Source organism: Alosa pseudoharengus, unplaced genomic scaffold (genome assembly GCF_046254945.1).
Source record: "Alosa pseudoharengus isolate Yale_2024_CS ecotype anadromous, Long Island Sound unplaced genomic scaffold, YU_APseudo_1.1 YU_APseudo_1.1_scf_11, whole genome shotgun sequence".
In the NCBI taxonomy this organism is placed as follows: domain Eukaryota; kingdom Metazoa; phylum Chordata; class Actinopteri; order Clupeiformes; family Clupeidae; genus Alosa; species Alosa pseudoharengus.
The window spans coordinates 10,052,668-10,077,500 of NW_027468576.1; the positions used below are offsets into that span (position 1 = coordinate 10,052,668).

At 40.9% G+C, this 24,833-nt stretch overlaps 2 protein-coding genes and 1 long non-coding RNA gene across 4 annotated transcripts; 1 reads left to right on the forward strand and 2 right to left on the reverse strand.

Annotated features, from left to right (window-relative positions):
* Positions 1–1,491: 1,491 nt before the first annotated feature.
* Positions 1,492–15,594, reverse strand: plpp6 (phospholipid phosphatase 6). 2 transcript variants are annotated; one of them, XM_076277960.1, is made up of 2 exons: positions 14,630–15,594; positions 1,492–7,336 (listed from the first exon to the last, which is right to left on the reverse strand). In XM_076277960.1, the coding sequence occupies exons 1-2, from the start codon at positions 15,096–15,098 to the stop codon at positions 6,969–6,971; spliced, it is 837 nt and encodes a 278-aa protein (XP_076134075.1). In that variant the 5' UTR covers positions 15,099–15,594; the 3' UTR covers positions 1,492–6,968. The 2 variants fall into 2 exon arrangements, with proteins under 2 accessions (XP_076134075.1, XP_076134076.1); XM_076277961.1 differs by lacking the exon at positions 1,492–7,336 and adding an exon at positions 12,556–13,551.
* On the reverse strand, positions 9,355–11,906 carry LOC143116689 (uncharacterized). Its single transcript, XR_012985898.1, has 5 exons — positions 11,805–11,906; positions 10,889–10,975; positions 10,664–10,813; positions 10,346–10,422; positions 9,355–9,574 (listed from the first exon to the last, which is right to left on the reverse strand). It is a non-coding gene; the product is annotated as an uncharacterized LOC143116689 (long non-coding RNA).
* A 99-nt stretch (positions 15,595–15,693) lies between the features above and the next one.
* prdx6 (peroxiredoxin 6) lies at positions 15,694–23,362 on the forward strand. Its single transcript, XM_076277962.1, has 5 exons — positions 15,694–15,852; positions 18,109–18,265; positions 20,787–20,933; positions 21,272–21,418; positions 22,975–23,362. The coding sequence occupies exons 1-5, from the start codon at positions 15,761–15,763 to the stop codon at positions 23,098–23,100; spliced, it is 669 nt and encodes a 222-aa protein (XP_076134077.1). The 5' UTR covers positions 15,694–15,760; the 3' UTR covers positions 23,101–23,362.
* Positions 23,363–24,833: the final 1,471 nt, after the last annotated feature.

A 24,833-nucleotide genomic window follows, 5' to 3' on the forward strand; every position in this document is an offset into this window, starting at 1 on the left:
TAAGCCTTTTTTGTTTTGTTTTATTCTAATCTTGATGATTACAGAGAACAAAGAAACAAGAATCCATTCAGTACAGTTTAAGCCATCCTTACACCAGAAGACTTTGACAAGATTTGGGAAAGATTCTTGAAAGATTGTAGTATTTTGAGTAAAGCTTGAATGGGGGGCATTTGTTAAAATACTCTAATCTCTCAAGAATATTTCCCAAATCTTGTCAAAGTCTTCTGATGTCTGGGTAGCATTAGTTAAAGTCTTCTGATGTATGGGTAGCATTAGTTAAAGTCTTCTGATGTATGTGTAGCATTAGTTAAAATCTTCTGATGTATGGGTAGCATTAGTATTAAAAGTTATTTGCCACTTATGGCACCTATCTCCATAGCTGAGTATAGGGTTTGAACTGTTGTGTATTTAAAGTTGATGGTAATTTTGATACCACAGATGAAATAGAGACCCAGTCAGACCAATAGTATAAAAAATCAGGAACAGAGTTTACAATGATGCGCATCAAGGGAGAGACAGCATGACTTTAGCTTGACCTAAAGATCCATCAGCTGCTCTAACTAGACAAGGAAATAGTTAGGGTTTAAGTATCCTTCCAGGCTGACGGGGGATGGAGTTGGTCATCCCATCTCACATGGACTACACTGAATCAGACTCTGATTAGTGACAACCTGGCAATCCGGAGCAGATAGCTACTGATACAGCCATGCAGAACACCAGGCAGTGGGGCGATATCCTATCACTATTCCATGTAAAAAACAGTAAGAGAGGTAATCTTGAATCAGTGAAGAGGTAATCTTCATTGTAGGTATCAGAGAAAATGAAAACGAGTCTACACCAGCTTCAGCCAGCTAGGCCAGTTGGCCACCAACATCTTTGAAAATGATGTCCGACATAATATACTCACTTCCACACACATTTGCACAAACAAGCCAGTTAGGTGCCACATTACTGGTGCACATAAAAGTATATTCTATGTGTCTATACAAATTGGTGGATGAACTGACCCTGGTAGGAAAATCAGCCAGTCCTTATGGACAGAATCATTTGTGGCCACCAGTAGGCTTCTTTTAAAAATGTTGGCAGAGTGAACACGCTGGACGCCATTTTTAAAGATGGCAGCAGCTCACTGAGAATAGTTTTGGCTGAATTAGCTAGCCTAGCATTGGCCATTGAAATTAATAGGAGCATTACTTCCTTGCTCTGTCCAGTTCTATATAATACCTTCATGGCCTACACATTCTAAGGGAAGGAACTAGTTTCTAAATCGACTGGAGTCAGATTTCTTAGATTTACAAAGATGGGGTTCTTGACATAAATGGTTGTATTCCATGCAAGGAGAGACTCAAACACAGAAAACCTTCACCCAGTGAACCTTCCCATTTCTGTTGTCGGTCTACAGAATGGTTTGTCTCTGGTGTATTTCATAGTATGATTGATTGCAGCTATATAAAGCTTGTTTTAAAAACAGAACAATAATACATTTCTGAATGTATTGGTCCAGAGGACCATTATCAACAATACAAAAAAACTCTTTGAAGCCAAAAGTAAGCTCTTCTCTTTCACGTTTATTTAAAAATACAATCACATTATTGTCTGTTTGTAGAGCATATCCCACAGATATAGTACAAACAGTCTTGTTCTTGTTTGCTACCACACTACCCATATATTCACACATATATTAACATCTTTTACATTTTAACATACAGAAGACTTGACAGCAGATTAAGGATTATATAATGTACAACAAAGATTATTATTGAGATCATATTCACTTTGTAGTAGCTGGTGATGAGGCCTTATGTAATGAAGGCATACAAAAAAACCTGTGTATTCAGGCTGTATTCAGCAAAAAATAGCCCAAAGGCAGAGCTTTTAAATTATTGCAATGGTGAAATAAAACAGCAGGGACTGCTCCGTCTGAGAATACGTGTCTTGGAGGACTGTGTTGCCTACAGAATAGATGGCTAAAGAGATATCTAAGACTAGCAAGTCACAAAAGTATTCCCTGGATGAAACCCTCTGCATAGTACATGTGAATAAAACAAAACGCACGTACCAGTTTACACTCGTAAAAAAAAAACTGAGTGGTCATCCATGGCATCAACATTTGACAAGGATCTGTACATGAGTCGCCTAGCCCATGCTGATTAACCCCATGCATTAAGAGTGGTCACAGGTATTGCTGAAACTTTTGGAATGTATAAAATAACCTGCAAACATTAACATGGACCCCTATACATACAGTAATATGCACATATACATACACAGACCTGCTGAGGTTCTGAGAAAGCACACCAGGCATGTGAAGGGTTAAGGGGAACTTTGGAGAGTTTGCTGAGGTTACGTAAGACCCGAAGAAGCAGGGTGCGGGGGTGGAAAGTGGGGGGATGAAGAGGTGAGGTGGGGGGTGGTTTACTGGAGAGAGGAGGATGAGGAGAGGAGAGGAATTTCAATCGAGCTGGCCGGGGGGGGGGGGTGTGAGCTATAATGGAACTGGAGCTCTCTCTCTCTCACTCGCAATCCTCTCCTGTTGGTGGCCTTTATACATAGCATAACCATGTATCCTCTCTCTCACACACACACAAGCAGGGAAGCAGGATTTGGAAATGAGAAGAGAGCCGAATTGAATCCATCTAAGCACAGTGGTGAGCAGGGTGCGAAGATATATGATGGGATTTGGGAAAACCCATCACATGGTGAAATTTCACCAACTTAAGATTCTGATACCATCCTAGCAACATCCAGGATTTTGTGAGGATGGTCTCCAAGATATTGCTAGGGGACAGTATCAAGGATGTTGCTAGGATGGTATCAGAATCTTACGCTGGTGAAATTTCACCAGAGAGGGTTGAAGCAGAGCAGAAATCAAGGAGTTTGCCCAGATCCTATCACATATTTTCGCTACATCGTCCACCCTGCCCTTTCTGGACCTAGCTGCAGACACACCTGTTCTACACAGTAGGAGAGGGCGAGAAGCCAACTGCACCTGAATTTAACCCATCTGAGTTTCCCCTTCTCATGAATCCTTTAGTTTTGCAGGGATAAAACTTACAATGACATCACCTTAATGACACTCTGGGTATTAGAGAGATGAAATTTCTCCAGGATGAATGCACTGCAGTGCTCCATCTAAAGCGTCTGAAGATGCCACGAAGAAGACAAAAAAGAACGGGATAAAATAGCAAGGTCAGATGAACTGACAAGTAAAAAAGTGAAATCTGAACAACACAGGGCTTCATGCTTCATGAAGGCGATTTACATTCACTTGTAGAGAATAGTGTAAAGTAGCTCTCCACATAAACAATCATTAAAGTGCAATGTCAATGGTGGATCTGATCAGTGAAGATTATTTGCATGTAAAATATGTGTTGGGGAAACAATGTTATAAATGAATTTTTAAGATTTATTTTTGTTTAGATCTAGGTATTTCAGATCATGGCCATAAAGCAATCTAACACAGGGCGCTTAACAGTGCTGTGAGTGATGTTACGCGGTTTCTAAGCTAAAACATTGTCACATACTGCAAACATCACCTCACAATCCGCTAGCGGTCTGTGCCCTGAATACACTGTAAAAAAAACACGGTCTCTGTGGACAGCTCAGGCCCCAAAAACGGCAACAAAAATAACTTGGTCCAACCTGGACCATAAAAACCTAACAAACTGTTCCAGCAAATCACAGACAAGATGCGAGTTTAGGAAAGTTTAAATTGCACGGGAGGGAGGGGGAGGGAGTAGCAAGCTAGCTCTCTGTTTCGTTTTGTTTGAACGTCAACAGCAGTGACGTTACCCAACATCACTTAGAGCGCCTTTAAATGAAGCCCATGAAATCAAATGATTAGATCCTAAAAAGCTGGATGCCGTGACCTACCATGAGGACAGCCAGGCACTGGGACAGTGTGGACAGAGACTGTTCATCTAGTCAGTCACCTCAGTTAACGTGGCCTAGTGACCGTTTCCGTCGCAAGAGATGTTGGCGTCACACCCTGGCGTCAGTCTAGCAAAATATGAAATCATCAAACTCACTACTGCAGTCGAACATTAACCTGTTAGCTGTATCTGAAAAGATCTCTGGAAAGATCTCATCAGCATAAGATATGCCACTGGTCATTAAATGATTACAAAGAGACACAGTTGACCCTCAGTACCCTCAGGCACACTATCTTGGACATCACCACTTGCGTAAGTTGGCTTCCAAAATTTGGAAATCATGCCCTGAGTTTTACTGCACACCACCCATCACTTTAACCATTAAAGACTTCACAGCTGTGTTATAGAACCAGGACTCTTGTAAACACTGCCATGCCTACTGATGCTATATGGATGGTCCTACTGTAAATGAAGGCTGGTAAGAGAGAGGAATAAAGGCTGCACTTTGCATACAAGTGTTTATTGCACTGACGTGTTACAGCATAGTGCCTTCTTCAGTGTGCAAGTGAATGAATGAATTCAAATAAAAAATGTTTCTCTTTAGCAGGCAGTTCTCACGGTCTCACTTCTTTCTATCAGAATACCACACGGTAACTTAAAGTGATTTAATTGTGTAGTATGCAATTGCATGCTCACAGAGAAAATGCTTACACATCCAAACACACAGGATGTTTAAAGTAAAAGGGAGAATTACTTTGTGTATTTATTGACGTGTTCTTGTGGGTTACTTTATGTGGGCAAAACAAAGCGTCATTTGAAAACCAGTTTGTAAACATAAGTATACCATTTGAAAGAATGATGGGGGGACTGTAGAATTCTGGGGTATTCTCACTGTATTCTGATGTGTTAATATGTTACTTCTGTGTGTAGTATACAACAGGGAGAGGTTCATATTATTGTACATAACTGTGCCTTAGGCCTGTGTACCAGCAGGAAGGTCAGAGAGGCCGATGTTTAGAAACATCCGAGGAACATCAGTGATAACATGGGCCGAGGGAGACAGCATGGCTGCCTATTCGGGCTAGTATCTCCATCTGGCCAGGGCTGGGTTTTGTACACTGGTTGTCACCTGCCACGTTGGCATGATTGACATTTGTCTTAGGTTTTGACGCGAAGATGGATCGAGGAAGCGACCCGAGGAGCATCTTCTGTCGGAAGGCTCAGCAGCCGCTTCTAATAACAACCACAACTGTTAGACTGCACAGTTTTACTGTTTGAGACTTAGCCTGTGTTCTGTTATTCATTGTTGTACCATCTACAATAAATCATCATCTAATCGCCGATCCAGATCCCGCCGTCAAGCTTTATTGACCATCTTCAATACAGACATTAGAACTAAAACACAACGCAACAACCAGAGAATGGTTGCAATGTTGCAAGGCATTTCAATACTGCAGGCCATGATGCCAATTCACTTAGGTTTGTGGGTCTGGAAACCATCATTCTGTCTATACGCACACATAATGGCATGAATGAGGGCCTGTCTTTGTCTTGTTTCTTGTAAAGGAGGAAAAAGCTGTTTAAATGAGCCTGTGTATGATATAATTCTGTCTATAACGTGTTGAACTAATAAGTGATGGACTGCTTTAATTGAATTATTGTATTGAATGTTACTGTATCGTCATTGGTTGATTATGGGGGTGTATGTAAGGGTGTAACCTAGCATTCATTCACTTGAGCACACTGAAAAAGGCACTACATTGAAACAAGTCTTTGCAATAAACAGTTTTGTATGCAAAGTGCAGCCTTTTTTCGTCTTTCTTATCAATAGCCACGTTTTCATGGACTGTTTTTTTGTCATTCCGAAACTATTCCGATTCAGAAAGATTCGTGCCGTCTCGTTCTATTCCATTTGGTGCTCTCAAGTGTTTTAGAATCTTTGATTGGAATAGCCGTTGTTGCCTACTTGTCTTTGAGAAGATACAGCAGTCAATCCGAATGACCGTATACATGGGTGTTTATTCGGAATAGGAGCGGACTACACCACCTCTTTCATTCCGATTAAAATTATGATCGGATCAGGAATTTTGAGGTGTTTATATGACAATTTATTTTCCGATTGAGCCGTTATGGCATTTCTAGTTGGAATAGAAGCGTCCATGTAAACATGGCTAGTTATAACTTTGGCCCAGCACTCTAAAAGACGAAAAAGAGACTGAATGAAGCCTGCTCCTCCCACACAATTTCCTAGATATAGGCCTCCTACCAGTTATGGGACAGAAGCAGCCATTTGAAAAAACAAACACAATCCCCATATTCCATCATAATACCTACCGGTATTCATTTCCTTCAGGAAAAAAATCACATAACAGCATAAAAACAACATAACAAACATAAACAACACATATACTTGCAATTTTGCATGATAGATTCAGCATGACGAGACAGAACGTTGAAATACATCAGTGAGTAGAAAAAAAAAAAATTACTCTATACAAGAATGTACGATAAAACAAACACCTCCATCAAGTTCTGCTCTAGAGCATGAACACAATGAGGTAAAGAATTACACTTCACACTGAAAGCTAGCAGTGCAATGATATACCCTGTGGTACCCCAGGCTCCACTTCAAGCCTGAAACACCAAAAACAGACTTCCTCCCACACACACACATACAGTACGCAATCCCCTATGCACCAGTATTGGGGGCAGAACACTCCCTGCGGGTAGCTGGAACTATCCTGTAAAATTCCTCTCCCCACTCTTGTTCAAGTACACTCAGAGATAGTCTATTCTGAGACTCAGCCAGGTGTATTATGGGGCTGTAAAGTGTTTTGTAATCAAAGACTATACTTGGTGGTTTGATGATGGTGATGACTGAATGATCTCTTTTCTTTGCAGGCAATGAGGCATGGGGACACATGGACAGCCTTGGAAGATAATCGTGGCAGGAATAGAAGGTAAAGTTCTAAAATCTCTCTCCATGCGTAACCAAAACTCTACAGTCTGTAGCACCCCCCACCCCAACACACACCTCCACCACCATGCATCCCCTTTGTGGTCCTCCACTCCTCTTACGAGAACTATCCCATCACTCTACGCAAACTGTCCCATCAGGCCGGGCAGTGCAGCAGGGGACATCCACAGCGCCTCCACCAGGTTGTACTGGAAGTAGCCCATGCCGAAGCCAAAGGCCACGTCGGTGACGTTGTGGCGGCCCAGAAGGACCCGGGAGAAGCCCACCAGCACGGCCCAGAGCAGGGTGAGCACGCGCAGCGGCGCCGCCAGGACCAGGTGGGCCAGCACGAAGCGGGCGCACATGGCGGCCCGCGTAGCATGGCCCGACGGGAAGGAGTAGCGGTCCACAGAGAAGGTAGCAAACATGTCCATCCGGTTGTGGGCTGGGCGTCGGCGGCGCACCACTGCTTTCACTATGCCCACCAGGATCAGGTCCAACACCAGAGCTGAGGGAGAGAGACACACACATACACACACACATCTTTGAAAAGCTATACTAAAGCTAAGGCCCCATCCACACGAGAATGACAAAAACAGTAACGGCATTTTAGGTGCCTCTGGAGCCCAAAAAAGGGTTCCAGAGTGGGATTGTTTGAAAACACCAGCCTGTCCTTGCTGTGTGAACAGGCAATAAATGTCAGTATTGGCACTGTGAGTTCTAGCATGCATCTGTGCGTCCCTGCTTCAGTGACACATGCACACATACATCTGAGCTCTCTACACACCCTAGGAAATGTAACCGTTCTCAGATCCTTTTGGCACAATAAGGACTCCAGATAAGGACTAATGGCCAGAGAGCTGCCAGGAACAAGCTAGGAAAAACTGCTTATAAAAAAACTGGGTTGCTCCTGTTACCATTGAACAGACAAAATCATATTTAATTAAATATCAATATCAGTTGTGACTCCAGCTGATAAATGGAAATTAAATTATTTCTAGCCGGCAGCTGCCAACGTCACATCAAAATGTTCCATTATCTTTATTTCTCCATCCTACCAATCTCTCCCCTCCTCCTTTGGCAAACATTAGTGAGGGAGTCCGTGCACACACACATGCACGCACACACACCAACACAGTAAAATTGTCAGAGTTGTTTTCAACTCTAATAGAGTCGATTCTGACTCTGTCATAGAGACCCATTGGTCCCACCCCACAGAGAGTAAATTTGACTCTTCTCCTAGAGCACATTTTTCAGAGTTAAATTTACTCTACAGAGAGTTGAAAAATCACCAAGATAAACTCCACAGGGAGTAAAGAAAAATCTACTCTATAAGCCAACAACTCTTTCCAGAGTCATCTTAACTCTTAATTGGGTAATCTTAGTTTATCTCTATTCAGAGTTTATTCCCAGCTACTCTTGCTAGAGTCACCATTTTGCTTGTCTTTATCAAGCTCTACAAAATCTGAAGGACATACAGACAAATTATTGAAAATATATTTATTACAAAATATTAAGTTAATGTATCAATATACAATATAAAAAGTTTAATTTTTTTTTCCTTTGGTAAATGCATGTACAACACATTTGGCATCAAATGGAACAAAGCCACTAGAACATAATATCAAGTTGTTGTTAGTGATACATTAGCTTACATACCAATTTTACTCACTCTACAGCCTGTACTGAAACATTCTAGCATCACCGACATGTTTAAGTCTACACATTCTAACAGTGAAGCTACACCAGGCGCGTAACTGAAGCGTTACGTTCGCATAGCGTCTGTTGCAACAATTAGCTGCCACTATAATCAATGGAGGTAGCTACACCAGACGTGATAGCGGCGCGTACGTTCGAAAAAAATAGACCATTCATTTAAAATGAATTTTACGCGTCGCGAACGGAACGCTTCAGTTACGCGCCTGGTGTAGCTCATACCTAAGGCATGATCCAATGGATGGGGCCTAGAAGAGATTTTCAAGATGACTTAAAGTATGATTCATTTCCTCAACACTTTGCTTATCACTCAAAAAACTGAATAGTTTCCTTAACCTGTATCTCATGTACAGCAGAATGCATAACAGGAACCACTGTATCAAAATCTACCGCCAAATCATTACTTCTGTGTTCACTACAGTTATTTTCCAAAACATGAACATTATTAACGCTATACTCATGTAACATTTCCAAATGTTTTCTAAAAGCCAGAAAATGTCCCTGAAACACCCAGTCTCACCACACTTTAACCTGAGTGTTCTACCGGGACACAGCCCATGTGGTGATTCTGCTACCTGGATCCTTTTTTGCAGTTCGATGCTGGAGGAAGAAAGACCTTTACTCTGTTTAATAGTCTTCTCTTTGAACATAGTTGACTACCTCTCAAGAAGGTTCGCTGAAATCTCACCAAACAGTAACACAGTCTTGCTCAATCTGATCCATTACATCCACGAATCGAGAGAATGTTGCAAGCATATGAGGTGATTGAGGGTCATGGACCATTTTTTCTGACGATAATCAAACGTTCACCTTCAGCCGCACAACTTCTTCATCAGAAGAATGCTTCATTAGAGATACCGCCTCTCTCAGCTGTTCTTCATTCAGGATTGGCTCGGGCACATCTTCAGAAGCTGGTCCTCCATTATGTTCATTGTGTGCTGGACTTTGTGGTTCCTGAGGCTTTCCTCTGAATTGTTTTAATGCGTCAGGCCAGGTACCCTGCTCCGCTGGCTGGATCATAGAAATGTTCCTATAAAACAGTGTAAAGTAGGGTGAGTTCCAGCATTAAGAGGAAATCCAGCGATTTTCCAAAAAGATCTCCATTTATTGGGTCACCGAGTATGTAAAACGAAAACAATCGGTTTTACATAGCTCGAGTTGCTAAAGCCAGCAGCTAAAGCGACTGTGCAGCTACAGCGCTACACTCTGGGGTCATGAACATTAGGGCTCAGGAACATGCCCCTAGAGTGTAGCACAGTAGCTTCCTTGCTGCATTTCGAGCTAAGTGAATCCGATTGTTTTTTTGTTTTGTTTTTTCCCCCCTGTACCGACAGTTCTCGGTGACCTTGAGAAATGGAGATCAATGTGAAATTCAGTGCACTGTAAACAATGTATTTGATCTTAAACAGATTCATTACAATTTGTATGCAGAAATACTTATGAAATGGTTTCATTTCAAGTTCAATCATTTAAAAGAGACAAATAATACTGTTCATCTGGTGGTGGAGATGCTGGGATTTAAAGTCAAAAGTCAAGCACAGCATGACAAATCCACACACTCACATCTGTGCAAAATTATCTTTTTATATAGCTTTCGGTCATGGGCCTTTTTCAGGATTCCTGAAGAGGGTCTATGACCGAAATCTAGAATAGAAAGATCATTTTGCACAGATCTGAGTGTGTGGAATTTTTTTGAAGAAAAAAAAATACCTCAGTGTGGGTTTCAGTTTAGGTTACCTTTGTGTTAATGGGCAGCATAAAGATTTTACCAATATTTAACAAGGGAAAAAATGCCACTTACTTGCTCTACCCCATCATCTCCCTTGGGCTTATTTGGAAACAAGGCAGTGGTGTCATCTGAATCACATAATGCATCTACTACAAAGCAGAGGACAGAATAAATCAGTTATATAGTCATGTCCAGTACCTGTGACGGCTGTATGTCATGTAGTCTTTGATGGCTGAGATTTTTAAACACTAAATAGGCTCAAAGACGGACATAATCAACATCCACAAACCCCACAGAGTGGAATTCCATCAAAACAATGTGTTGCAACCGCTGTTGATATATTCACAAAACTTGTACCAAGTTTTAACTACATTCCATATTACAACTCACCATCATCTTCTGCAGGCTTCAGCTTTAATACACCACATTTTGGATCCTTCACCACATCTTCAGACACATAGTTGTCAATCTTCTGTACCAAACTCATCATACATTTTAGCCCAGCTTGGTGTTTGGCTTAAATATCAAATTTCATGAACACTAAAATAAAAACAGAACATTACAAAAAAAACTGACAATAGACTTAAACAATGCAACAATTGAATAAATCAGTACCTTGGTTAAATAAATCCTCTAGAGTGGCATCAGTTTCCACCATTTTAATGTATCTGGTCTGCCTGGTATTTAACTTTCACCAACATCCTGAGAAAACATAAAATCAAACATTCAGACAAAATCAACACTACTTTTAAAACAGTTTCTTAAAAAAAAAAACAGGTAACAACTATCTCAGTGACACTGACTAAACTAGTAAATGTGGCACGTGCACCTGTTGGCACTTTGCACTGAACACGTGTCTTCTATGCTATCAATGATGCACATTCAGCAATCAACACGTCCTTGATAGTCAATTAATGCAGCTAGTTTTGAAATAACCAACTTGTGAAGGCCAAATTCATGCTTATGGATGCCTGTTTTACGTGAAACAAGCTTTTTGGTAGAGCATGAACTTTAAGCTAATTTGCCCTATTAATGACTGTTAATGTTAAGTAGCTAACAACAGTAACTGTTACCTCATTAAGCTAACCATAGCCTTCATTTGATATCTGATTTGCATTATGCTAAGCTGCCAATGAGAGCTACGTTGGCTGATAGGCTAGCTGCTAACCAAGTCAATGTTGACCATGAAAGACGATTATACTGGTATCATATTTGGTTGAGTAAATATTAACATGATAAAAAAAAACTTATAGCATTGTACAATACGGGAGCACGAATTGACATGTACCTCATGTTACACAGAGGTAACGTTAACGTTCATGTTAACTTTCAACCTTCGTTAGCAGTTAACTTAACGTTAACGTTAGCCCCTGAAGGTCAACACATTTCAGAATGATATCTTGACCATACATTTACGTTAAGTTACACTCCTCTTGCGCGTCACCGCTTATTGTTTATCATTTTCGAGGCATACTACGGAACATGTGAAATAAATCTCTAGTAAGTGTATTTTAGATGAACATCTACTCACCTTCAACTACACTTCAGAGAGATTCTTCTAACCAGGCTCCGTCGCGTCGCTGCATTCTCTCAAATGGAAGGAAGTGGGTGATAGGCTACTAACGTTCGTCTCTGACGTGAAATGCCAGAGGGCACGTTCCGCCAGTTAGTAATTTGTCTGAGCCCTTACACACTTGCATGTAACAAACATACAGTACTTATAATTATTAGTATTATTATAATGTTTGTTCGCTTTGACTATTCTTTGTGAACAGCTATAGGCTTGATAACAGAGACTCCGTTTATAGATAGCTTAGCAGTATTTGCCTATTTTACTGTAGCACATGCTAGCCTACAAACTTGCAAGTAATTTTTTAGTAGCCTAGTCCAGAAAAAAATCTTAAAGCTACCGAATGACTTTGGAATAAACCAGAAGAAAACACTTGATTTTTTATGAATAATATCCAAATAATAATTAGGCAAACATCTCCCAAGAAATGTCTAAAATGGCGTCCAAATGAGAAAATGAGGTGGTTGATTAACTCTTGTGATTTTAACTCTGTTTTTTAACTAATATGCTAGAGTACATTTTACTCTAACTGTAGTAAATGTAACTCTATTAGAGTCAATAACAGTCTACTCTGTCATTTTAACTCTTGGGATTTTACTGTGAACGATCGTTGTCACACACACACTGCCTTGGTCCAGTGCCAAGTACTTAGCCCGTGTGGCAGTAAAGAGCTGCAGTTCTTTCATTGAGAGGGGACACTTCTGCTCCCCCCCCCCCCCGTCTCCTCTCTATCCCTCTCTAATGTGGCATCGGTCACAAGTGCTGTACAGCACAGCACAGCACAGCACAGCACAGCACAGAACAGTGTGGCAGTAGGCTGCCTGCACATATGAAAGAGAGTGAGGGAGCAAGAGAGAAAGTGAGGGAGGGAGAGCGAGAGAAACAGAGAGTGAAGGAGAGAAAGACAAAGTGAGTGAGTGAGAGGGACATCAAAAGAAAAGACGAATGGGAAAAGAGGAAGTGGCTGAGACGAGAGGATTAAAATAGAGAAAAGGAGAATGGAGAAAATTACACTACTGGGACCATCTGTTTTGTTTTGTTTTTTTAAACAGTATAGTGATATTTCACTGCATGGCCAGAGCATTTGGCATTCAGAGATAGTCTGCCCCAGGGATGGGTATTTCTGGGTTCGCTGACAGCGCCAGGTTCTCTCTAACATGTTTTATTCTCATACCTTCACTGTCCAGTTTAGAAATCAATCCAGAAAGAAATTCGTTTTTTTTTTACTCTGATGAAGACACTGTCTGCGTCGAAACGTTAGTCACCAGCACCATTAAAGCTCGGTTCAATTATTCATGTGTTTCTTTCCTTCTGTGGATTCAGTCTTGCAGGACTTGCTGTTGAGATATCTAAGAGCTTAAAATGTTGTTTGTAGCTGTTACAACCGAGGGTTCAAATTCCGCGAATCCAAACGTCAAACGAAAACAACAAACAGGGTACTAAGGTCAGCCTACCTAATTCACCGAGAAGGCTTGTTGGTCTAGGGGGTTTAACAATAGCTAGCTAGATTGAGCCCTCAGTGCAACTTGCCCTGCGTGTGTAAGTGATAACTTGGCTGTGGGTCTACAGTACATCAGTAGTGTGGGTGATGGTGTGTGTAGACTTCCCAGGCAAGTGTGAATACTGGGCCAGCCCGGCCAGCTCCCTTGATATCGTTCGGTTCGGGAGTTCAGGTTTTGGTAAAATGGCCGGGTGGCAGACGAAAACGCTGTACAAACAAAAAGAAGACAAAAGTAACAATAGTCCGAGAGGGCGTCGGAGACCAGCCAGCGCATGCAGCCAACACTGGCGAGTCGTGTTTTCTTGGAAGAACACCTCAGACGAGGCTGGCGATTTTAGCACTTCCAGGTATCCACCTGCAACCAACACTGTGTTTGCCATGTCCAGCAGTCAGCTGGTGCTTATGCAGCCTTTCATTATAACCTAACCGTAACAGTAGCTCTGTGCAAATACTGCAGCCTTTTATGCATCCAAATGCTCCACAGGCTGTGCAGTGTTTGGGAGTCAAATGCTTCCTTGCTATCATTTTGTAACATCTGTTGCTAGTTGTGCTCTTGACAGAGACTACTCAATCCCCTTATGTCATGTTGATTGAGTACTGCACCAACAAGCAGAGTGGATCTGTATGACCAAGTGAGTCATCCAGAGCTTGGTGATGTCCTTCAGCCACCAAGTTGGCTGCATGCATGTCATTTACAAGATGACACCACCACAATGCTTCACTGTGACAGGGGTCTGTGGGTACAGGAGTGCTGGGAGACTGCAAATGTAGGCCAACACATTACAGTAGGTTACTTCTGGAGGCTGACCAATTGTGTTGTCAGAGCTGGCACTTGTCCCAACAAACAAGTCAAGGAGGGGCACTGTCAAAGCATTTCAAAAACTGTCAAGCTTTGCGATTTAGTGAACCTATCAAAGTCAGATGTGTATTACTCAGAAAGACTGCAAGTGGCATGCTGTCCTTTACCAGCAAAGGCTATTTCAAAAATGCATGTATATTGCAGAATTAGGCTAATGTTGGCTTTAATAATGGGGAATGCTACACAGTTGTAGGCCTATTAGAGATGCAACCATTCAGACACATCAAGGGAAAAAAAAACATTCCTTAAAAAGCGAGAAAAGACATTAAGATGATGGATTAAATCTGTAGTCAGGTAGGTTGACGAAATCAAGGTTCAAGAGACAGGATCGAAGAGGGCGTAGGGCTAGCCTATATGGTGGGCAGGATATTGACATCTAGAGCGGAAAATAGGTTAAGTAGGCTACACAGTGAGTTAGACATTTACCCATGAGTAGGTTGAGCATGACTTCTTGACCGGCTGCGCTATCGCTTTTGTAGAGGCAGTAAGCAGCACCAGCAAGCCACGGTATCCCGTGTCCAGAAATCTCGATCAGTTTCATCAGCGGCCGTATACTTCCCCAGGAGGAATCCTCACAAGCACACACTCCCAGACGCTTCGACAGCCACAAGTCCATGGCTAACAATGAACTCAATGCGATGCCGACGATAGATGGGTTCAGTCGCATACAGTCTTCTTCCGGGAGCTGTCCGCCGGTAGACGAATTGGACGAACCCGAACCTCGACGACGATTCGGGCTCTCAGATGCACGTAGTCTAGCCGATGTCGGGTCGGATCCTTGTCGCTGCAACAAATGTTGTGGACGTCGGTTAAGGGACATAAACTCATAACGCCCGTTGCCACCGGGAGAATTACCACTGCGTCCACTATTATTTTTTGCTTTTGGAGAAGGCATTTTTTTCGGATACGATGCAATCCTGTTGCAGTACAGTGGTTGTAGATAAAATACGTCGTCTAGGTGCCAATCTTTCCCTTCTCAGCTCATCACTTCATAGATGACAGCAGGTGACAGCAGCTTTTGCATTCGAGCTGGCTCCCGCCATCTTTGTTTTGCCGCACGCAAGGGTAACTGGGAAATAAACTTACTCAGACACGTGACAAAAATGAAGCAAACTGGTGGCAACAAGTAAATCGCCGAAGAGGAAATGAATGTGATACAAAATGTGAAACGAACACGCTGCTGATACAAAGAAATCGCGAAACGTCAGGCCAGATTTCTGTAACACAGTAGCCTTCTAGAAGTAGCCTATGATTTTAAAGAATTAGCTTTTGTAATGGTCAGTCCACATAGAAACACCAGTGGTCGCACTTGGCCTATGTAGCCTATGTATTTTTAAATATTTGATTGAAACCCGAATTAATAACTTTATTACTGTAGGCTAATAGTGCACTCCAAGGCCACCAGGCCAAATTTATATAACCCGTTGACTTTTTACATAATGATGATGATGATGGCCATCTCTGTTCACCCCTCCCCGATTAGGCTACCGATCTTACAAAAAGGTAAACTGCCTCTTGATCTTGACACAGCAGTGGGGACTGACCGTAACTGCAGACATGCCGGGAATATTGCTGGGAGATGTCTTTCCAAATTTCGAAGCTGATACAACAATCGGCAAAATAAAATTTCACGATTTCTTGGGAGACTCGTAAGTAGCCACATTGCCTACTAATTTTGGTCAGTTGCAGGTCTCGGAACAATGTTAAACAAATGTCAGCATACCGATAGATGGTAGCCTATCGCATCTAAGATACGTTTTTTTTACTGCGACTCGCATATCGGTTGAGGAAGCAGACGTTGTTACAGAACCTTTAAGCCTAGACTAGCCTACTATTCTTTTTAAACCAAAGTAGTAGGGCCACATATTTAAAGCGCGTCCCTATGTAGCCTAGGCTAACGTTGATTAGCCTACAACTCAACTTGACCAACACGAAGCGTCTGTCTTCGTTGCAGAGCACATGATGGACTCCCGTAGGTTATACCTTCCACACATTGCAGTAACACTTGAAACAGCAGAATAATGAATATGTCGAATGAAGGTATTCACTCGCCATTTGCTTGTTTTAGGCGACGTCATTTTGAGTAGGCCTACATAGGCCCATAACAGCATAGTAGTGTTATTTGTCAGTGTTATAATTTGTTTAAAAGATGTCTTTACTGATGACTTATGCAACGTTCATATTGCATAGTCTAATTTACCTCCTACCTGTAGCCCCACTAGATCATTAATTTACAACCTGCAAGTGCAACCAAGTTTGGCTTCACAGATGGTAGATCAAAGTAAGTCCTGCATGGCATTTAACCAAGGAAGAGGTGTTGAACCATCACCCTGAGGCAGTTGGAAACTTTGAGCACTGCACAAAGGTCTTGGCACTGCATAACTTCTGGATCCCCGTCTTGTGATGCGGGAGACCTTATAATAATGCTGTGCATTCATATCACAGTGACACTGCTTTGTGGATGTCATTCTTTTTTATTTGATGGCATGAATTAAAGCTTAAATGTGATTTACTGTTCAGGTGCAGCCATAGCGCGAAAAAAAAAATGCCACACTGGAATGCCACAGGAGTCTCAGAAGACAAAGACCAAATTGTTTTCAATTGGGATTGAGGCACTTTCTCACTGGGTCTTGGCAATAATTCTACTGTTGGAAATGCACCATCAGTGGGGGAAAGGGTGGGGGGTAGTATCCACTGTATGTAACGTTTCAAACTGAGGCTGGGGCAGAGCCAGAATGAAAAGTCCATAGTTTCAAGTAATCAAAGTGCCAAACCTGGACAAAAAATGAAGTTGTTATGAAGCACACTTTTTTGTTGTTTTGTGGTTACAAGTGGTTGTGGTTATAAGTATAAGAATGGGTTGCATTGCTGCTATTGGTTGCATTGCTGCTATCAGGATTGGAAGTTCAAGGCAAACATGTCTGAAAATGGAGAGAAGATATAAGCTTGTAAAGTTTATCATAATTGGGCAGCAATAGTGTTAATGACCCTGTGAGATGTTTGTCTCAATGCTGTAAAATCCTGCTGAGTTTGTGATGACTCATTCTTCCTTAGGAACACATTGAGTCATATGCTACGTGAATACACATTATTCACATAAGTTCATGCTCGTCACAGAATAATGCACTTTAATAATTGGCTGATTGGTTTCAGTGCAATATGCATTGTGATGTGGTGATTTGAAGAGGTTTGCAAGGTTATGGGCAGCTTGTTCTGTGGTCTCACTAAGGGAGTGGTCCTTCAGGCATCCAGGGTGTTGCACTTTCCTTCCCTCTCCCACATACAAACCTCCCATAGCAAAACTGCATGACTCCAGGTCATATGGTTATCATTTCCCTAATCATATGGCACTGCAACAGTACATGTGATAATCATGCTGTTGTGCATTTGGACTGTTTTGCTATTGTTGAAATTGTATCATTTTCTTCTTCTGATTCCTATTGATTCCTCATTTCGATTTAAAAATACACTGATCTGACTGAGGCCAAAGGTCACAAAATGTAAAAAAAAACCCTGATATCTCAGACTTCCCTTTTCCTGCTAAAGGAAATGGAGGAATCATGCTAATTGTGTATGGATATATAGGATAACATTTACCACTGTAAGTATGAAGCACATCTGGCTAAAAGTTTGTTCTTGTGGTGATTTGCACGTACAACCTTGGGAAAACTGGAGCAATGGAAGCACAATCTGGCCTGGTGCAGCAGCTGTTATGTAATAGTTCCCAAAATGCTTAGACTTCAGCAGTTGCATTATTTATTACTGTTCTGACCATGCAAGATTGCGGACACCTGCTCTGCAGACCTCCAGAGATTTTGAAGGAATTCCTAGGCCGGTCTCCACAGATTTTTCTCCCCCTTGAGTGTCTCTCTCTGCATCATCTATTCTTCCTCTCCTCTCTTCAGATGGGGCATTCTCTTCTCCCATCCTCGTGACTTCACACCAGTATGCACGACAGAACTGGCCTGCGCAGCCAAAGTCAGTGACGAGTTTGTGAAGCGCAATGTGAAGATGATCGCTCTGTCCATTGACAGTGTGGCAGACCATCTCAGCTGGAGCAAGGTTTGTCTCTCTTTTTTTGTCCTTCCACAAAGCCCAACATAAACTTTCACTACTACATTGCCTCAGGTATAACCCTCAGTCAACCAAAAGCCACAAAATCCACAACCCCTGGCATTGTGTTGATGCTAATAATGGAAACCAGTACAGCCCTCCAGATTTTCTCATAGTTTACCTCTTTTCAAGACAAATATGTATTATTGTTTCAATATGTATTTATTTGTTGGGGGTGTAAAGTGCACAAGTGGCTGCAGCTTCCATACCAAATTTGGGTCAAAGTGTCCACAGGGACCAGGGTTTGAATCCGGGTTTCCCCAATACCATCTCTCTCCCACACATTTCCGGTCACTCATTTCTGTCCAACTGACTATGTGCAAAAAGGTCCCAAAATATACTTTAATAAAAAAAATCTATTTGTCAGTTCATTTTTTTGTGAAACTTCGGAAATGTCAACTACTGAATCGTCACTTCTAGATACATATTACTCTTTGCTACACCACACATTATTTCTAAATGTCCACATTGACACAGAATGTTTACTTAATGTCTGTCTCCTGTCAAATTCAGCTCCTTTGTACCACCTGTACACTTTATCTCTGTATGGCCTACCAATAGTTAAGACGTCTAAACTACTTACACAGATGGCTGTGTTTCATTGTTCAGAGTACAGGGGGTCAGGAGGCCAATAAAGGGGCGGGTGCATGTAGAAACACACACCCAGGCTCAAAGCTGATTGGGTCTTTTCTCGGGTTGCCAGGTTACTACAGCACCACCCCTTTGTGCTCTCCAAGCCTTACAATGATCAGAAAGGGAGAATAAAGTTTCAGAGGCTGACCTGATTCTGAATGTTACACTGGGTCCTCTCTGATTGGACCAGAGAGCAGCGCCCCCCGCCTAAAGCTACTGTTCTCACAAATGGTGCTCTTGGCAGATTTTTTTAACTGTGTGCAGAGGAAAGGCATGTAGATGTGTCCGAGATGAAACCAGTTTGTTGGAGTTTGTTAGTTCCTCATATCCTGTTCTACGTTTCTCTTTGGCTCCATGTTTTCACAACCTTTCTCTCCTCAAATGAACTCTATTAGCACACTGCTACAGATCTTTCCCAGTGAAAATCCCACAGTGCAATACGGGATTTGTCAGATGGCCAGGCACTGATAAGGCATTCCATGGATCTTTACCAAATGCAGATGTTGATGGATATTTAGAACAAATTTACTGTTCCCTACTACAGTAAATAAACGGTCTCACTTTCAACTGTGTGATGTTAATAATTATGATATAAATAATATGAATACTTAGGCTGGGTGAACTCAGCCTGATCTGACGGCGGTTTATTTTCCGCCCAGCAGTTCAGACTAATGAATACAAATAAAATGGGTTACAGTTTTGTCCTGGATATCTGTATGTGACCATATATAAATATTATTATTTGGTAACACTTTATTTTAAAGTTCACATGTTAGCCACCAATACATACCTAATTAATACCTGTATTAGTGACTTGTAAGGCATATGTTAGGCAACATTAACCATTTGTTGTTGTTCTTGTTCATGACGAATTAGGCCTTTATTATTGATATAATCTTAATAATGACCTTGTAAGCCTTGATCTCTACATACTAATTAGTAGTAAGTACCAAAATAGAATATGCATAACCTACTTGTATACTGTCTGAATAAATCCCAAATAGTAGGAGAACAGTTGTAGAATAAGCAAGTGTAACACCCTCCCAGCCTCTACTTTAGAACAGGGACCATATTTTGAATGAATAATGTATGCACTAGCAATGTATTAAGGGTAAAGAATGTCTGTATTGACCAGGAGTTATAGTCTAGACTGTTCCCATCATATAATTCTTAATAATAATAATGCCTGACTTTAGAATATGGAACCAATTCATGACTAATAAGTACATTCTGCAGAGGTATTGCTGATGATGATGTGCTTGCTACCAAGGAACCAGTTTCCACTTTAGAATGGGAGCCAATCTCCCAGTTATTAAGTGCTGTTTGACACAGCAACCTGGGCAGTGAAATGCAGCAATGACGTTGAGCCATACACTTGCTTATTCTACAACTGTTCTCCTACTATTTGGGATTTATTCAGACAGTATACAAGTAGGTTATGCATATTCTATTTTGGTACTTACTACTAATTAGTATGTAGAGATCAAGGCTTACAAGGTCATTATTAAGATTATATCAATAATAAAGGCCTAATTCGTCATGAACAAGAAATTTGTGAATACACACCTAACAAATGGTTAATGTTGCCTAACACATGTCTTACAAGTCACTAATACAGGTATTAATTACGTATGTATTGGTGGCTAACATGTGAACCTTAAAATAAAGTGTTACCTATTATTTTTATTTTTTACATTAGATGTTATTTTGTTTAAAATGAAAAGTTACAAGTTCAGGGATGGAATACACAGCTAAAAATGCAGTCGGTATTTACACAATTTTCAAGGCCACTTCTCTTTCTCTATTCCTCCACTCCCCCATTCTCTCCATTCCATAGGATGTGATGGCCCTCCACCCTGAGCAGGCAAGCAGCCCCATGCCCTTCCCCATCATTGCGGACCACAACAGAGAGCTCTCTGTGAAGCTGGGGATGCTCGACCCTGATGAGCTGGATAAGGACGGCATGCCCCTGACTGCTCGCTGTGTGAGTGTCTGACAAAATGTCATACTTTTAGTTTTCTGAAGGCCTTTTTTATGTTATTTTTTTACTTTGAAAATTTACATCCAGTTAATTGCCATTTTGGATATGTATGGCACAGTAAACAAATTGTATATTTTACATGAAGAAAAAACAGAATCAAATTCTTTAGAAAAATATTTGTGTGTATATATATTTTTATATATTTTTCTAAGGAAGAGTGCCTTGGATTCACTTTTTTCCTTCAACTATTGGAATCCCAACACCAAAGAGCAGCTTCAAATACTTGATCTTTTGAACTTCCTTCTTTGTGGGTATTTTATGTGGTTGTGTGACTATTTTAGGTCTTTGTGATCGGCCCGGACAAGAGAATGAAGCTCTCCATTCTGTACCCTGCCACAACGGGGCGCAATTTTAATGAACTGCTGAGGGTTATCGACTCCCTGCAGTTGACGGCCCAGAAGAAAGTGGCCACACCAGTCGACTGGAAGGTAAAAATGTACAACTTTATCGTAAAAGATAGATGGATGTATAGATACTTTATTCATCCCGAGGGAATTTTTAGGCATCCAGTAGTTTAAACAACCAGAACACAACAAACACACATATATCTCACATACATAAAAATCACTCACAGAAATGTAAAAATTTAAAGAGTTTTTTGTGAAGTGATTACAAAGGTCTGGTATGGACTGACCATGTGATGCATTGACCATGATGATGTGCTATGGTGGTAGTGCAAAAGTGAATTGATTCACTTTTTGAAGAGCAATGAATAATAAGCTTGAGCAATGAATACTGGTAATTAGCTTATTATTAAATATTAACAATGACTATGACAAGACAATTGCTTGACAAAGAAGAAAATATAATTTACTTTAATAATAATATACTTTAAGAACAATATGAAGAGTTTGGTTCCAAAACACTATATCCTCCATTTTAATGAATTTTCTGAAATATTTTTTTACATTTTGTTTTTCAAGTAATGTTCAGTACAACAGTAATTGGGTATTGTTTGATTTTTACTCAATCAAAACAACACAATTGCAATTGTATTGATATTACCGCAAATACACAATCAAATTACTTTTTAATGTTTTTTTTTTAAATGGATTTTTGAACCAAACTCTTCATATATAATAATAAGTTATAAGATGTATATGTTATGACCACAGTCCAGATTGTATAGGAGGGCTAAAATTGAACGGGATTAAGGTTTCATCTTTAATCTTGAATAATTTAAATCTTAAATCTGCAATATTGAGGTACGTTCTAGACATATAAACATGTTCTTCGCAATAATGATGTTCATTTGGAATATTCACGTTATTTCGCGACAATTAAGCACAGCGTTATGGCAAATAACAACAAACAGTTTGACGGCCCATGGTATTTCTTCTGTAGTGACCTTTTAGCAGCAAAGTTTTCAAAGTTATTTATAAGCGGAGCTTCAGAAAAGATGCCGGGAATGAAGAAGAAGGTGGGCTTCATTTTGGGCCGAGGACGAAAGACATGTAAGACAGCATAGTAGCAACATAAATGGCAGTATATCTTAGGTAGTGATAAGGTTACTATGGAAACATTCAGTGAAGAAACTTTTAGAACTTTGATAAAGTCACTATTATGCTGCGTGACATGTAAACGGGAATATGAACGGAATATTCTATTAACAACTAAACTAAACACCTTATTCGCAATATTGTCTTATTCCGAATAAGGTCAATACGGAATATGAATGTCCATGTAAACATACTCATTGTAACAATGTTTATACCCCCAGTCTTCAATTAGGTAATATCATGGAACAATAGGTTTGGAATGCCCTCATTAAACAAATGTTTGTGGTATGTATGTGGCAACAGGCCACCACATCCATATGTCCTGTGACCCAGGTTCGAGTCCGACCTGCGGCCCTTTCCCGATCTCTCTCTACCACTTACTTCCTGTGAAACTTTACTGTCCTATCCAAATAAAGGCAAAGAGCCCAAAAATATACTTAATCTGAAATGGACACTGATCCCCTTGTGATTCTTCTGTCTTCCAGCCTGGTGATAAGGTCATGGTCATCCCTTCCCTTTCTGATGAGGAGGCAAAGAAGCTCTTCCCCAACGGCTTCACCACTAAAGAAGTGCCTTCTGGGAAAAAATACCTGCGTTACACACAGCCATGAAGTAGCTTGTCCAGACAGATTGTGCTTAGATGATCTGTTCAGTATTGGCAATACATTTTCACCTGTGATGGCAAAGTAACATGTATACTTATCCTCTAACCAAACAGCAGCACTTATAGTTAATTACACACAGCCTTTAACAACTGGAAGAAAGTATATTGACTGTATACACTGTTTTTGTGGGAACAATTAAACATAGTGTCAGAATATCCATAGTGCCTTACTTCAGTGTACATGAAATAAATATTTTCATAGATACCCATTTGAATTTTCTGCTGCTTTCTGTGACCTTTGGTAAATGTAATTGTGTGTCTGTTGCAAGCAATGACTGTTAAATATATTCTTGTCATTGGTTGCACGTGTGGTGTATATCAACCTCTGGGAAAGTGTGTGACTGGTCATGACAGGTCAAGGCCATTGACTGCTCCAGAATAGACAGGTTTGGAGATGGTATAATCTTTTTTTGATACAATAAGTAACTCATATTATGGCTTACTGCCAAAGGTTAGAGAGTAGTTTAATGGTTTGAAGGTCAAAATACTTTATTCGTGTATATTTATGTATTTTAAAAATGTTACAAAACACTCTATGAGCGCTGATGTCATTAAAGCACAAAATGATGAATGGAGCCTTTAATTGGTGCTGACTTATGCCAAGCAGACACTGATTTCAGCCCAGAATCAGTCGGATCCAACAAACTTTTGAATCTGGTCTGTTTGTTGTGTAGTTTGAGCAGGCTCACGACACATGATTAGAAGATGTAATAATCAATGCTCCAGCTCCAGTCCAGTCTGCTTGGATATCTGACATGTTAGGTGTTTTTGTCAGCTGTCTTATGCCACGTTCCAGTTGTCTCGTAAAGCAACTTGGAGCTCGGAGTGACAACATATCCGTGTAAAAACCTCAACCTTGCTGAGAAGCCAGAAGCACACCACTGCAGTTGTTCAGCAGATCCCTTGAGCACCTCCACACTCAGTCCATCAGGGCCTGCTGCTTTGCCTGCTGAAGACCCCTCCAGTTGCCTTTTCACCTGCTGTGATAGTGGCTAGGGATAGTGGTAGTGAATGGGGGGAAGAAATAGTTACAGATGAAGGGACCATAGAAAGGCTGGATAGGTGCTGGGTGCTTACTGGGGAGGTCTGAAGAGATCAGGGGTGAGAGGGTGGATGAGTGGCTCCAGAGTCAAATCGGTTAGAAAACAAATTAAACTTGTTGGCTCTGGCCAAGCTGTCCTCACTCATAGCTGCTGCTCTGGTTGTAACCATTTCCTCATGCCATTCCACACCTCCCTTGTGTTGTTATTGTTTAGATTACTGTCAATCATTCTCCTATAGGCATCATACGGAAGTAAGCGCTCAGTGCACACTCGAAGTGTACTAGAAGTATGTGGTTTTAGACATATATTATATATATATATATATATATATATATATATATATATATATATATAATAATGTAGATGTGAGTGGAGTGTGGGCACTACACACAAGTGTAGTATAATGAATAATTGGTAATAAGGCAACAATGGTTTACACTAATCACAATCAGCTAATGTGAGAACAGGTGTGTTCAGTGAAGCTTGTACCTGTGCAAGTTCACAGAGCAAAGGACACCGACAAAGGCAACCAGTCCTATTGCCTCTATGCAAATCCTTAACGGAAAAAAATACAGATATCTCAATGAACCACATTAATGGTAAGGTATTGAGTGTGTTTGATTTCCCTTCCTTGTAG